General features: G+C 35.8%; 1 protein-coding gene across 2 annotated transcripts in view; it reads right to left on the bottom strand.

The window, feature by feature from the left end:
- The window catches only part of LOC138741498 (protein argonaute-3), a 79,046-nt gene that overhangs the window by 19,573 nt on the left and 43,459 nt on the right, over positions 1 to 16,014 (bottom strand). For both annotated transcript variants that reach the window (XM_069895689.1, XM_069895690.1), the window contains exons 7-18: positions 14,255 to 14,342; positions 12,481 to 12,628; positions 10,250 to 10,369; positions 8,965 to 9,087; positions 5,558 to 5,587; positions 4,629 to 4,762; positions 4,310 to 4,494; positions 2,463 to 2,622; positions 1,804 to 1,894; positions 931 to 1,125; positions 322 to 456; positions 14 to 115 (exon numbers count right to left, since the gene is read on the bottom strand). In XM_069895689.1, coding sequence (XP_069751790.1) covers positions 14 to 115; positions 322 to 456; positions 931 to 1,125; positions 1,804 to 1,894; positions 2,463 to 2,622; positions 4,310 to 4,494; positions 4,629 to 4,762; positions 5,558 to 5,587; positions 8,965 to 9,087; positions 10,250 to 10,369; positions 12,481 to 12,628; positions 14,255 to 14,342 — 1,511 coding nt within the window. The remainder of the gene's footprint in view (positions 1 to 13; positions 116 to 321; positions 457 to 930; positions 1,126 to 1,803; positions 1,895 to 2,462; positions 2,623 to 4,309; positions 4,495 to 4,628; positions 4,763 to 5,557; positions 5,588 to 8,964; positions 9,088 to 10,249; positions 10,370 to 12,480; positions 12,629 to 14,254; positions 14,343 to 16,014) is intronic.

Genomic DNA, 16,014 nt, shown 5'->3' with positions numbered 1-16,014 from the left:
TTGTATTCCATACCTGTATCCCAGCATGGCTGCAGAGATAAAAATCAAACTCGTATGGGTGGGTGATATCGGTATCTACAGTGGTTCCAGCTGGAATATTTCCACTTCTCCCAACCTTCAAAACAGAGAAACAACTCTTGATACCCAAACTCACAGAGTGCAGAAGTTTATACAAGGCTCTCAGTTCAGACTGCACAAGTTTATACAAGGCTCTCAGTTCAGACTGCACAAGTTTATACAAGGCTCTCAGTTTGGAAAACATGTTGAATTCAGTTCACTTCAGACAATTCTATGAACCAAATAGATAACATAATTTCTTACCCTTTCATTCTTATCAGCACAGAATAATCGGGTATGATGGCGTTTCTGCACCACAATATACGTAATACCGGGTTGATAGTCTTTCTCTAGGCTGATGCACGCTTCTCGAATTGCCAAAAGTTCGCAGTACAACACCTGCAGCATACAATGCAATGGAAGCGTGGTTTGCAAGAAATGATCTACTAACTTTACTCTCTAAAAAAGAATTGCTATTTCTAAGTCGAGGACCATGGGTGAAAAAGAATTGCATGATTAGTTCAGAAATAAAATTGGTAGAGATATTCAATAGGATCGTGGAAACAGAAACAGTCAACATTTCAGGTTAGACCTTTCATCAAAAATGATAGGGTGGAGATAAGAAAAAAGATAAGTGACACAAATGGCGGTGGCGAAGGCTTGATAATCGCAAATGTTCTGCCTAGAGTGACAAATTAAAACAAGAATTTAAAAAAAAAATTCAGATTTTGAACCAGTCCTGGATTGGTTCCAATTCAGTTTGAAAACAATATACTTTCATCATACTGTGTAATGTAATTTCACATTTTAATTAATTCAGGTTTAAATACAGGCTACCACTCACTACAACAGTTGTCTACAAATAACACTGACCTGACGAAATTGCCCTTCAGAAACCCCATCACGATAAAATATAATTCGGGTGGGCTTAAAACGTGTTGATTTGTAAAATTGGATGAGAAGTTCTCGAACCATTGATGCCAAATCTTGAATGATCTCCTGTCGAGGTCTCTGCACACGCACAGTGGCACAGTAGCGACTAGGATGGGCATCCATACTGCCTACAACCTAGAAGGAGATCACACGACTAAATACGAATTGATGAAAGCAATAACATTTATGAACAATAACTGAAAAACAAGAGTTCTATTCATTATATGTGCACATAATAGTCTTGGGAGACACCAGTGCTAAACAGTTTTTAAGCTGGTGCTTTGACACTGTACCAAATTTTGTTAAGAAGTAATTTAAATATTGAATCAAGATAACTATTATAATTCCTTATAAGGGAAGTGATGAGGGCAACTGTTCCCTTGGATATCTGGACACATTTTAGATCTAGGTAAAATCAATTCTCCTGCCTGGTTCTAAATATTTAAAAATGCTTATTGATGAATGGTATTCTCTATCCACATGTACAACTGCACATATGCATCTCCATTCAGTAGATGAATCCTATAGTCCAGCTGCACAATACAAATGCAGAGTACCATTTCTGTAACTGACATATTCTTTTGGAAACCTACCTCTGTGTGATTTGAGCTGACAGGTTCCTCAGCTCATTGATAAAATTCCAAATAATGTTTGGAACGTTGATGTGGCAAGTGCAAAAATATAAGTATGCCTCATTCAACAAGCACTGATCATCAAGAGTATAAAATATACCAACAAACAACTTTTATAACGCACTACTTTTCCCCGACATGTACAAAATTTTCACCAGATATGTGTTGTAGAAATACTTACAGCAGCAATTGAGGGTTTCTTGCCATCGCCAGCTGGTGGGTGTGTGACATCAGCTCCCAGAAAAATCACAGGTTGCTGGAACACTGATGGTCTGTGGGTGTGAAATGAAGAAAAAAACATTATGTGATTCATTTGAAATAGAGATTGGACACAAATGTGACTGTATTTTGATTTTTTTAAAATTTACATTTTTTGCAAATCAAAGCATTTTTAACTCCCATGATATGCAAATTCAGCCTTTCATCTTTATTCTAAACTTAATTTCACCTGCTTGAAATTAACTCAAGAAAAACAGTGGAATTTGCCCTTTCAGCCCGGAGGAAACCGGAGACCCTGGGGAAAATCTACGTAAACTCAGGGAGAACATACAAACTCCTTACAGACAGCGTGAGATTCGTACCCCAGTCCCGATCGCTGGAGTTGTAACAGTGTTGCTCTAAACGCTACACCAACCGAGCTACCCAGTCTTCTAATTGCTTCGAGGGCTTGAACGACTGACTTTTACATTTGGTTCCATTCAGCAGTGCTTAACCCAATTTTTATTCAAATTTAGCAAAATTAGTTAGTTATGATTGTTTAGAAAATTCAATCAAGAGATACATCAATTTTGGTAGCTAATGGCAAAGTGTTAATAATACATCGGAAAGAAATACCCTTACCTTTGATGTGGTACCAAAATGTTGTTGATTCCACCCAACTTCACATTGATCTTCAGGCAGAGGTTTGATAATGTCTGGGGAGATGTTTTAACAACATTCTTCACCTGAACACATTGAGTGGCCATCCCTAGGAGAGTATCCCCTACACGCTTCACCTCAGCTGAAAGAAAGAGCAGTACATAACATTGTCTTGGTTTTGCATTCTTTGACTTCTTTCAGGATCTGTTGTTCACCCTTCAAATGACTGTACACAGATTTTTAATTACCGGTAACCATAAAATTCTGTGCCTCCTCTCAGCTGATCTTCAGGAGGAGTTTGGGTAATACTTCACTTGTAGCACCCCAAGGTCATGAATGTGACATTGTGAACATACTCTTATTGACCAATACCCTTTCATAAATATTTAATCCTTCAAGTTAGTTACATGAGCACACACTCCCATACATATTATCATCAAGTTTCAGATACTATGCAAGCAGCACCCATTAGTAATTTCTTTTAGCAGAATAAAGGGTACCAAGAAACACTTTCAATATGAAACACAAAAGACAAGAAACAACGTTTAAGACAATCATTAAAAAAAGGAAGGAATTGTAATGCAGGAATATTATAGTACAACCTCTGGGAATTTTTGACTGGTGCATTCTTCTAAAAGCTTGGAGTTCTCATGGGTGGGTTCAGTTTTGGTCAATGCATGAATACTCTCCATTTCACTCCAATTGAACATGGCTCATTTAAACTAATACACAAAATAAGACTTATCAAACTTTGTTCCCATTTTATCAGTTCCAAACAAAGCCAAATAAATTAGGTCTCAAATATTTAAATATGTCAACTACCAAAATTACCAAGTGTTTTTTACTAACCAAATACCAGATTTATACTCTGAATTGCCATGCAGAAATCCTACATATTCTTGCAACTATTAGGTTACATTTTCTACCTAGTTCATTGAATAGAATGTAAAGCTCAGTGTAACATTTATACACCATAATCTAAGAGATCAATTAAAAAAGGTTTATGAAAAGGCTCGAGTATCTTAACAGACCAAGTTACAATTAAATGTTTTCCTTAAGATGTAACTGATATCTAAAAAAAAAAACTTGCATCGATGATTAAAAAAAAAAAATGTAACTGATATCAAAAGAGATTTAATTGGAGTTCTTCCATCAACTATAAATGAAGAAAATTCAGAATCAAAGGGGAAAGCGAATATCAGAAAGAATAAACTAAGATCTTTCAAGTATTTTCATCCATTTCTTCCGGCATATAGCTTCATTAGTTACTGATAATTTCTGACGTGAACACCTAATCTCTCTGGTTTCCAAGAGTGGAAAAATCTTTTTTCTTGTGGTAGCCTTCAAGTCACATTAGACGAGTGCATCTGACAGACATTTAATCAAGTTGCTAGAAAGAAGGAGTTTTAAGAACAGTGGCACAAATTCATATAGATATTTTTATTAAATATAACAATTATAAATAACACAAATCATTAAGAATTTACATCAATTTTACGTACCCAGAGCCAATAAGATGATGGTAACTGTATTGCAGCTGGTTATAGAATTCATGGGATAGAGAGAGATAAAGTAGGTCTCAATTCCTGATATACAATGTATTCTACTGAAAATGAACATGTGGAATTTGACTGAAGATACAAAAGGTTCCTAAGTTATGCCCAAAATCCCTGCTGCTACAGAGAATCAGGATCATTAAAAAAAATGAGAGCCATTTGTTCAAAATATGATAGATGAATTATGTCCACAGAGAATGCACCAAGAAAGAATCAAAAATTTCAAATGGTAATAGTTTGGTGTACTTCTACATTTTAAAACTATTTTATTACCATAGACAGGAGTTTTTCCAGGTAAAATAACAATAACAAGCTGGAGTCCTGAATATGTATTCTTCAGATGCCTGAACATTGGCTCGACACTATCAGCTCCTTGAGCATATTTACAAAAACACGGCTGGCCCTGAATTGGCATTCCTGCATCTTTAGATATCTTCCGCAGCTGGTCAGTAAAACCCCTAAAATGACAAATAAATTAATACGTGAATTTAATTTTGTAAAAGCATAACCAAAACTGGAATTCTACAAATTAAAAAAACTTTGTGCTGCACTTGGGACAGAAAATCTCAAATTGTAGAATGCTATCTCTTACTTCAGTACTTCTTCCCGACATTGTCTCTGTGCTGCAAAACATGCTATTGCCCACATTTTGATTTCAACTCCAGTATGGAACTGTTTCCCCCGCATGTCCCAAACACCATGACTTGGAGTAGCCACTGTTCGATTCTGTAGAGGGGAGAGAAATGAACTAAATGACAAAGTCAAGTTAAAAATTAAAACATTTTGTCATTAAATGAGCAAATATTAGTAATATGTGCAATTATTTTCAAAAGTTCTATAAGAAAAATAAAGTTTGGCTAATTAATTGTGACAATATCCAAATGTTTATGACAGAGAAATTTGAGTAATACCTCTGGGTTGTTATCTCAAACCAAGTGGGCAGAAATGGCATAACTGGTATCAAACTGTTGATTATATGTGCATTTGAAAATGTTCCTTTCAACTGAAGTGGAGAATACAGCAGCAGTTTTCAAAGCAAATATGTGAAATTGGAAACATAATTTCTTCTTATTGGCTCTAGTTTAATTTTTATGCACTTGATAACAGTGGTTTGCCATCTATTAATTTTGATTCTAAGACCAATTTTTTCTTTATACTTTTAATTTAACAAGTCTATTTCTCCATAAATATCATAATTTCATTATTTAGTCCAACACCACATGAAAATTCCTTGGACTGGTTGCAAAATGCCAAAACTTTCTATTTCTTCCCTAATGCTTATTATCACAAATGCACGAGTTTCCTTTTGTGCAAGAAAATGGCATAAAAAAGTCAAGTTAATTGTTTCATTAAATGTGTTAGTAGGATATTTCTGACTGACTTGTTATTAGCTTTCATGATTAAAAATCCATGCCAGCAATCAAACAAGTATCACTATAATTTATTTCCAGGGAAAATTACATATTTTTAAGATGCTTTCCAACCATATCCATTACTTGTGCAATCTTATTTGTTACTTACTGTTTGCAATCTGAAATGACTTGGTTCCACCTATAAAACAAGATGCTGCCTTTCAGTATGCATCAGGAAATACCATGAAATATAATCACACAAATTATTTGAAATAAGAAAAATTCGATAAACACTCACGTCACCAATTCTTTGACTGCCATATCCCTTCAAAAATATATGCACAAACAAACTAGGCACTATGTCAGCTCAAGAAATATATACATACAAAGCAAAGAATTTGTATCTGGCAGGTAGATTACTAAATATTGACCATTTTTTCCAAGACACATTGTTGACTGAAATTGGAACAATTTGTGGAAAATGAACTTTTTTGGCCAAATATCTTGTTTTAAATCTTCAACAATAGTCATGAAGCAAGTTCAAAAATGACCAAAGTAAAACAAGCAAAATCAATCAATATGATTCAATAATCACACCCTTTTACAAGTACTGCAGGAAGTTTTATTTAAACGTATGGTTTCGTCAACCACCGAGACTGGTAATAATTCAATGTTTGAATTATTTGGAAAGAGAAGCAATACTTCGACTAGCGGTGCAGAATGCGAGACAACGACAAACTCCGTTATTGATTCAGAATAGCAGAGTTTTTTTTTAACCCTGATTTGAGTCAAGGGGTCATTCAACGTCGACGTTGATTTAATCCAGTTAAAGAAGTTTTCTGGCGTAAAGGTTATAAGTCTACTTTTCGCTACCCTGCAGCGTTGAAGGTGTTTTATGGAGACTATCAATTTTGGTTTTTTGAAAATGATTGTGAAGCAATGATTTTTGCTGATTCATTGCCAGATATAAGAGGACAAAGACGTAGTCCACCATTATCTCCTAAAGAAAAATCTGGTTGTTCTGGAAACGGAAGAAATGGCAGAAATGGGAAAAACTGGAATGGAAAGAGTCCAACTTCTTCTGAAATGGGATCTTAGAGACTGGAATCTCTTGGATGAAAAGAAGAACTTTATTTTTTTTACTCTTTTTTTTGTTATTATGATATTTTGATTTTTGCTTAGGGGATTACTACCTTTGGTAGGTTTTTTTGGGGGGGGGGAATTTTTTTTTTCTTTATTTTTTTATTTTCATTTTAGTTAATTTTTAATTTGTGATTTTTTTTCCTATTGGAGGGCCTATATACGTTGATTTGAGTTTTCATATAAAGATACTATTGGTATTTAGTAATAATAGTAAGTATGTCAAAGTTGAGGTTTGCTACTTTTAATGTTCGAGGATTAAACAGTCCGATTAAGCGTAATTTTTCTTTAATTTTTTTTCTTTTTTCTTTCTTTATGGCTCTCCTTAGGAGAGTTGGCTGAAGTGGAGGGGGGGACATTTTTTCTTTTCTCTTTTTTTTTCCTTTTTTTATATATAAAAAATAACATTCATGTATACGGTTAAATGTTGTATATGTCATATATTATTTGTTTTTTGAACGAATAAATAAAGTTTAAAAAAAAAAGTATGGTTTCCAAGATTTTGTATTCAAATTGAACATTGCACATTACAGTACAAAAACAATAAATATTGTACCTAAACCTTATCTGTATTATTTAATTGTATAGTGACATTGAGCAGTAACATTGGGAAATATGTTCCCATTATTGAAAATAAAACAGAATACTTCAGGTAAACAGAAAGCAGGACAATAAAGAATAAGCATTTAGGAAGCATTCATAAACTTTTATGAAATCAAAATGAGCATCAGATCGGAGGTCAATCCACAGGACCATAAGAGCAACAGAGAGGATAACTGGAATCTCTCTTACCTCCCCCCCACCCCCCACATCAATGGGATTTAATAGGATAATTGTCTTAAGAGGGATCGCAAAATTAGTGAGGACCCCAACCACCCTCCACACAGCATCTTTCAGCTACTCCTGTCAGGAAAGATACAGGAGTATTAGAGCCAGAACCACCAAGGTGAGAAACAGTTTCTTCCCATGGACTGTGAGAATGCTGAACTGCTTATACAAACCCTCCGTGACAACTATTTATTTATCAATAATATTTGTATACAAGTCCTGTGCATATGCATAACTTGTCAGTATGTGTGTTATGTCTGTCTGTGTGTTTGCAGTGTGTTGAACCAAGGAGTGGAGAATGATGTTTGGTTGGGTTGTACTTGTACAATCGGATGATAAATGAATTTACAAAATATTGGAAATCTGAAATAATTATTTTTGACTTTCAGCATTCCCAGTATTTTGATTCTGTAATTTCAGATAAAGATGCCTTCCACTATTTAAAGCTCTTCTGGACCAATCTTTTGTACTTTGCTTATTTCTTCCCAACCCCCCCCCCATCTCTTTTTACCATTTTTATTCCCTAATCTCTTCAGTAACTTTATTTTATCATATCACAGGCCTTGTTTTTTTTAGGATTTCCTCTCTCCTTCTGCTTCACCTGCATTTTAAAACATTTTTAACTTTTTCAAGGTCAGATTAAAGATCATTGAGCTATTTTCTTTTCCTCTCTGGACTTGTTGAGTGTTTCCAGTAGCTAGTTATTATTTGCAAACAACCAAATGTAATCCAATTAATTGAAAGATGCTTCAGCAAACCAACTTTCTGATCCATAATGGAGGAAAATGTGAAATCCCTAACATAAAGAATATTCTCAAATCAGCAAGGGGTGGGGGTGGAGGGAGGAGTTTGGGTAACAAGATGAGCTATAATTGCTCTGGGCTGCTTCCAAGGAGTTAAAAAGTGAAGTGCTGGCAGCTCAAATAACAATCTTAGTCAAAGAATACATTATGTGAAATCTTAACAAGAAAAAATATAAAACATGCAAGCAATGAAAAAAAAATTGCAACATATTTGAATATTTTTCTGCTTCAGATCTTTCAGGTAAATTTGCAATCAAGTGGTGATGTAAACAACATTTGGTTAATTCTTTATTTATTCAAGTATCAATTGGTGAAATGTGTTGTGAATTTAATTACATCTGTACCACTGCTTCATTAATGTAAGCAAGGAATGTCTGGACCATTTATCTTTAGATATTTTGTCCTATTCACTTGCCATTAATTAAATGAAGCAGCTCGGCAAATCCTGCACATCCTGCAACATGAAACATTCCATCGAGTTACATTTCCAATCAAACACTTGGAAGAAAAGAAAAATGTCAAACTTCTGATCTACAACATCCCTCCATAAATCCAGGTGGATGCATGGTCTCAAAGTTCCAATCCATGATTTTTACATAATGGGAAGTTCAAGACAAATATCAAAACAATGCAAAAAAATTAAATCAATAGCTTAGTTTATAACATTACCTAAAATATGCATAAAAATATTCAAATGGTGTATGGATCATGCATCAGAAATGTTCAATTTCCAGTAACGACCAGCCTAAAGTTGTCAACCTCCTGTTTGACACCCAAAGAGTTTGTAGGAGCCATTGTGACCTACCCGTCCTCCGTACTGCAGCATGGGAGCTGGAAGTACTCTTCCCGTCACGTGTGCCATCTCATCCCGCACTTTAAACTGAAACTCTTGGACAAAAGGGTCAGCGTCATAGTTTGCACTTTTTACCTAAGAAAAAAATATCAAAGACCAGAATTAAAATACATATCAAGAAAACAGTAAAAGAGCATTAAATAAACTGCAAAAAAGGATTAGCTTTTTTTCAAAACATTTCTACATTTATCGAGACTTGGTGCAGATGCTAATAAATTCAAGTTTCTTTCATTGACAATTAAGCTTTTTTTAAATAATGGTGTAACTTTCTTAAAAACTGTTATACATATTCAAGAAAGCAAATGTGAAGCAGTTAAGGATGTAAGTGAGAAATATCAGTGTATCAGGGACAGTGGAGAAAAATTTCTGTTGAAGACTGAAATCATTGGTGCAGGACTTAAAACAGTGTCAGGAGAGAACTGTGTTGAAAGAAGTGCTGGGAAAATGGAAAATAAAAGAATTGATGAGTATTTTATGAGTGAAGGTTAAAAATAACCTGCTTCACCTTATTGTGAAGGTGTAAAGAATCAAATCAGGTTAGATTTCTTAAGATAAGATCGATCTGAAACATAAAGTCCTAAACTGAGCACTAATTTGTGGAGTAAGTTAGTGCTTTCTTGCATGAAATGCAGAGGTGGAAGTGCTGCTAAATTTCAAGAGTATTTTGTTAGAAAAAAAAATCCAAAGTTGACTGCACCTAAGCAAGTTATGAAGATTGCAGGTGATTTGAATGTAATTTTTCACTCAATGAAAATCAGTTAAAATAAATAAATTTGATACAGTACAGTTGAAACACAAATATAGCTTTGGCCACTTCCTTATTAGCGTTGTGTATCAGCTTACTTTCTTCTCTACGCTTTTTTACATTGCCCTTAAAAGACGGGAATTAACCACCTTTTAACCGCTTCGCTTACCTGTGTGAACACGATGAAACTGGGATGGGAGGGGGGGGGGTTATTTTCATCCCAGTACATACCCTCCAAAGTAGGTAGTATCAGAGCCAATGCATTTTGCGTTGGCTCCAGTGTAAAAAGCTTACCCGGTTTCCCAGGACACCAATGCTGTAATGTTCCTTTTGCACCGGGATGCCAGGTCCCTATGTAAAAGGTTGCACTGAACTGGCTTTTCTTGGTTCATTGTGAATGCTCCGATCTGATCTGACCTGGCTTTAAACACGGTCGTTGACACGCCAATTTAGGGGGATCTCTGTTACATATGGAAACAATCCAAGACGCACCAGTTTACTTATCTCTTCCTGTCTATCAGGTGCTGAACGTGCTGTGGCTTTGATCATTGTTGATGTCTGATTGTCTGTCAGTTTCTTGATACAGCGTTGCCCCGCAACAATGTTACAGACCTAATTCAAAAAAAGAACATCAGTGGAAGCACAAAGCAATTTCTCTATTTTAGGCTAAAGAAAGCCATTTTGCATACTTATTTACACTATTCAACTAACTGAAACAAAACTTCAACGGTGACAAAACCAAAATAATGTCAAAAAGAAATAGTTCAGTTTTAAAAGTAAATACAGTCGAGTAGCCCTTATCCGAAATGCCTGGGACCAGAAGTTTTTTGGATTTTAGGTTTTTTTTTCCAGAGTTTGGAACAATGGAACGAAACAGCACAGTAGCATTAACAGGATATCCATATCAGCGGTTAAACAGCAACAACAAACCCATCGAGGACATCTACAAGAGGCGGTGTCTTAAGAAAGAGCCTCTATCCTCAAGGACCCTCACCACCCAGGCCATGTTCTCTTCACACTGCTACCATCGGAAAGGAGTTAAAGCAGCCCAAAGATGAACACCCAACAGTACAAATACAGCTTCTTCCTCTCTGCCATCAGATTTCTGAATTGACAATGAACCACAGACAGTACCTCACTTTCTCTTCTTTTGGGCTAATTTATTTTTAAAAATATAATTTAAAACAACATTTTCACTGTAGTGATGCCGCAAAACAACGGATTTTGTGACATGTTCATGACAATAAATACTGATTCGGAGAGAATCCAAAAGCAGAATTTCAGAATTATGAATTTCAGCATTTTAACTCACGAATTACTGTTTCCATAATGGTCTCCCAATAACAATTCCTTAAGAAACATGAAAAAAATACCTTTAAACCACCTCTATTTATAGACTGTGATCTTTAGGAATGCTGCAAAGTCACCAGTGTTGCCTTTCAGATGAAAAATTACTCTACGGTCCTGTATGCTGACAAGGTGGACTTAAAAATTAATTAATCTGTTCCATGATTAGGGTATTGCTCCTGGTTTTTTTTTGGGGTGGGGGGAAACAATATCTCTTAAAAACAGTGTGCTAATTGGCTGCATCACAAAAATTATTACACATTATTCACTGCCAAATTCTTTGGAATGTCCTATAGTTCATGTAAAGCTCTTTTTCACTGTCTGTTCAATCATTTTGTTGTTAAAACAATGCTGGAGAAACTTAGCAGGTCAAACAGAGTGTCCTTTATGCAGTAAAGATAAAGATGCATAATCGATGTTTTGGGCAGTATCTGGTGAACTTGTCGTGGCTTCCTCTATATTGGTGAGACCAAACACAGATTGGGTGACTGCAGTGCAACATGTATTTTCTGTTGGTAGGTTTAAACCTCTGCTTCCTGTTCCAACCATTTTAACTCCCCCCAGTCATTCTCACAAAATTACATGCCTATCCATGGCCTTATCTAATGTTGGAGCAAGGCTAACCATAAACATAAGGAATAACACATCATATTGCTCCTGGACGTCCTTAGACCTAATGACATGAACATTTACTTTTCCGATTTTAGGCAACCCATAACCCTATCTGATCCCATTGTCTTCATCTTCTTTACATATTCCTGTACTAATTATTTTTCTCGAACTTTTCTTTCTCCACCCCTTTCCAAATGGAAATCACCAGCTTTCCATCCTATAATCTATACCTCAGAACTCCTCCTCTTATTTCTCCCCCCCCCCCCTTATATTTGTAATTTCACCTATTCCTTCTTAAAGGGATTTGACTCAAAACATTGACTGACCCATGATTAAGTTTGACCTGCCGTTCCTCCAGCAATTTTTGTCTGGTCCATAAAAGAGACAAGCTGTAAGAGTGTATAACCCTCTTCACTAAACAAATACATCCAGTAGATAAATACAAACTTTCTTAAGAAATCCCTGCTCTATTTGAAGAAAAATAGCAATGTTTTTTGTTTCACTATTAATCCACAGGTTACTAGCTTGATTGATCTATTTTTATGATTTTAGTTGGGTCATTACTTGGCACGATTAGACAATTAAAGGGGCCTCCTATTTACGGACCATCACAAGAAAGTGACAACCATTAAATTAATGGACATGTGAAAATTCAGGCTAAAAAATGTTCAGAATAAAAACATATGAATTTATAATAAAATCTTTACTTTGATATGTTATCTAAGTCTCATCAGTGCAGAGTGGTCCTTCCATTCAGCTCTCACCTCAAGTGGCAGATAGGTGTGTTTCTGTTCTTGTCCCACCTGCAGACAGGGTAGATGTGGGTACTTTAACTGAAGGTTATATTTCTGCTTGAAATACTGCGCTACTGTGCATTCCACAGTCTGTCCACTTTCCAGCTGTAAGGGGAATCTGCAAAACAATAGAAATATGCTCAACATGGGTGAGATGAAATCAAAGTATTTCTTTCAAGGAATATAATAATTGGAAGCAATCAGTGTATCCCAAATCTATCATATTTCTAGATAGTCATATACAAAAGGACGACTTTCACAACTTCTGGCCTTCAGAATAATTTCATTATATATGGAATCATAATTTGCTTTTCTTAGTTCCAAGGACTTTGTTCTTAGCATAGGTCAAATACCTCAAGCAAAAATTGTAATTCAACATTATGGTATTTTTCACTTTGCATTATTTCTCTAAATAGCATTCAAAAATGCAGAAATTACACTAGAGTAGTGTCTTGTGACAGTTTTAGGAGACTATGGATTTCAATGTCTTAGTTTTTGATTGCAGAATAGGTGACAAATTAGAAATAGGTGACAAATGACAATAAAGCTCAGAATTATTACAATTAATCTACACATTTGTTCCTCTTTAAAAATTCCCCTATTAGTTTGTTTTAAGTTGCCATTTTGCTTTTATATTTTTTCTAATTAAAGCCACTTTTCTTATTTTCTTGTTGAAACCATCACCTGCATTTTGTCTCCCCTTTCTGTTTTGAATTCTCTTTCCCCTCTTTTCAAACTCATGCAATCACCATTTGTGCTCATCAAGGTGAATCATCACCCAAAAATTATTCAACATTTTAGTTAGATGTTGCTGATCTCATCACTCAGAAGTACTTCCTAAAGTGAACTTGTAAAGGAGTCTTCATGAATTAATCTTCCCTTCAGTTTCACAATTTCTCTTTCATTTCTTACTCACAAAACCCCAATATTCAAGAAGTTAGACCAGGAAGAGCTGCCCATGACCATCTTTCTAATACTTCGGTTTGTGAATTATGCTATCAAGCTCATTGGAGGTTGCTCCACAAATACTAAATATGAAAGACTGTATTCCTTGCATCCTTTATCCTGTTTCCAAAAATTATCTTTCATACTCTTGACAAATAAGATTACATATTCTACGGAAAAGCAGACATAATCATTTGAAGTTACTAATTGTTACTTGTTCAGCACCCAAATTAATATTTAAAGAAACAAAAGCCTGTGAATAAAAGTGACCTAATTATGTAGCAATTTGTTAAGTATCAGCATTCACTCTCATGACATAATTTCATGCAATAAGAATAATTAGAGGCCCAGGAAGGAAATACCAAGTACAAATTACTTACTAGCAAGACCATCTCCTATGACATCATTGATATTAGAAGGATTCTACTGTAAAAAGGGAGCGTATTTTCAAACTAACTTCCGCATTAATTGATCTTAAGAGTGATATGATAGTAAATCAGAAAGTTATAATGTCATTTCCTCCACGTTAGTAGCTTTGGCTAGCAGTCATGCCTGTGCAATCAGTACCCTCTAACTATGGGAATATATTAAACCATATGATGCTCCAAGCTGGTGATTTCATTACAGTGGCCAAACGCTGACAGAAATTCAACTTGAAAGAAATGTCTTTTTTCCTACAGCATGCAGCAAAAAATATAAATTCTGTCATGTATAAATGGGTGTCCTTTCAAGAAAATTGCAGCTGCTAGATTTCTGTATCTTCCTGCAGGATTCAATATTAGACTTCGTTACTACGTACGTTTGGTGACTGGCTGGTCGTCTGGTAACGTTGCACACTCGGTACTTTCTCCTCATAGGTCCACAGTGAGTTACTTCAACTTTCAATCCTGTGAGAAGTTTGTCAGGAGAAGGCAAAATAGCAACTGTTACAAACCAATTTAACTGTAATCTCACTACTGGAAAATCAACAAATTTTAATATTTCCTAATACAAATAAGTCCAATTATTGAAAAGGTATACTTTTTTCAAGTTTCACATCACTCTTCTGTGTTGCTATCACCTATTACAATTCAATTTGAGAATCACAGAGGGCAAGACTTGACCTGTGCAAAAACTCCTCAACTGACTCCAAAGCAAAAGAGAGACATGTCATGGACTTCAGATATTTGCAAAATCCTCAAAAGGTCAGTAGAAATCTGTCACCCCAAATTCTTCACTGCTATCATTTTCAAGAAATCACTCTCTTTTTCTCAAATAATCTTTCCATACTTGGTGCTCTGCATCATTCAAAATCAATATCCCACCTATTTTTGATGTATTAGAATACATTTTCATTTCATCAATATGCATCAAGGCTGTAACTTGCATCATAGCTGCTCCAAGAGTATGAATTACACTTGTGCATTTTTTTTGTGCGGGCTATGAGGCAGGAAGGTTGAATGGAAAAATTCACTCAACGCAGGCTGGTATTTTGGATTATTGAAGGGTTGAACTTTCTTCCGATGCTGAAAATTCCTCAACACTGAATAAAGTGACAACCAAATGATGGGCAGTAGGAGATCAGAGAATATCAAAAGTAATGTGTGTTTTCAGTTTGAAGTGATTATCACTTTGCAGAGGGAGACGTGCCACGTTGTTAAGTACAAAGCACTCAGCCGGCTATTTACTTACATAAAACAACAAAAAGAATACAAGAACAAACCCAAGTGGATCATTTGACTGTAACCCAGTCATCTGATCAGGACATGTCAAAAGGGATTTTTTATGCACAAAAGCCGCTTTATTGCCTCCTCAAGTTTTTTTTAAAAAAGTGAACTTACCTTTTATGAAAAGGAGGAGGCAGTAGGACGGGGGTGGAGAGGCAGCGGCAGAGGCATGAGGGAGAAGGCGGTGTGAGAGAGCATGGCGGGGGAGCAGCTTGAGGGAGTGGGCAGCGTGAGGAGCGCAGCCTGACAACTCCACCGGCCGCTCTGTGACATCGCAGTAGGGCAACGGGATTGTCAGCGCAATGCCAATCATGTTACCTTCCTGTTTGGCGCAACTTTCAGTGGCAATCCTTTTACACAGGAGGAGGAGCGAAGTCGTTCCACCTCTGACACAACCATCCTAGGCGGAGGGAACCTGGAGCTAGTTGGACCAGCCAATCCACCTTTGGATCTTTTATGCAGGCAAGTGGAGTGTCTTAAAAGCAGAAGAAACCTGTCTTTATAGATCACTAATTTTCACTATAAAAGGGCCTAAAGGCTCAATTGTACTTGTGAAGCCCCCTCCCCCTCTCTTTAATAACTTAAGTTTATCGTCATCTGATTGTACAAGTACAACTCGACAAAACAGTGTTCTCTGGTCCTCGGTGCAAAACATACAGATAGATGACCAGACATTACTCACTTACAGACAAACAATACAGGATAAGTATTTCATTTATACAAATAAATAGTTTCATGAATAAGAGTCTTGATACTGCTGAAGTTGAGAGTTCTGTATACAGTCAAAGATCATGTAATAAAAATACATGGCATGTGATTTATGGATTTACAGAAGTCGTGAATTATTAATGAA

This window comes from Narcine bancroftii, chromosome 8 (genome assembly GCF_036971445.1).
Source record: "Narcine bancroftii isolate sNarBan1 chromosome 8, sNarBan1.hap1, whole genome shotgun sequence".
In the NCBI taxonomy this organism is placed as follows: domain Eukaryota; kingdom Metazoa; phylum Chordata; class Chondrichthyes; order Torpediniformes; family Narcinidae; genus Narcine; species Narcine bancroftii.
This window is presented reverse-complemented; position numbering and strand designations above follow the sequence as displayed.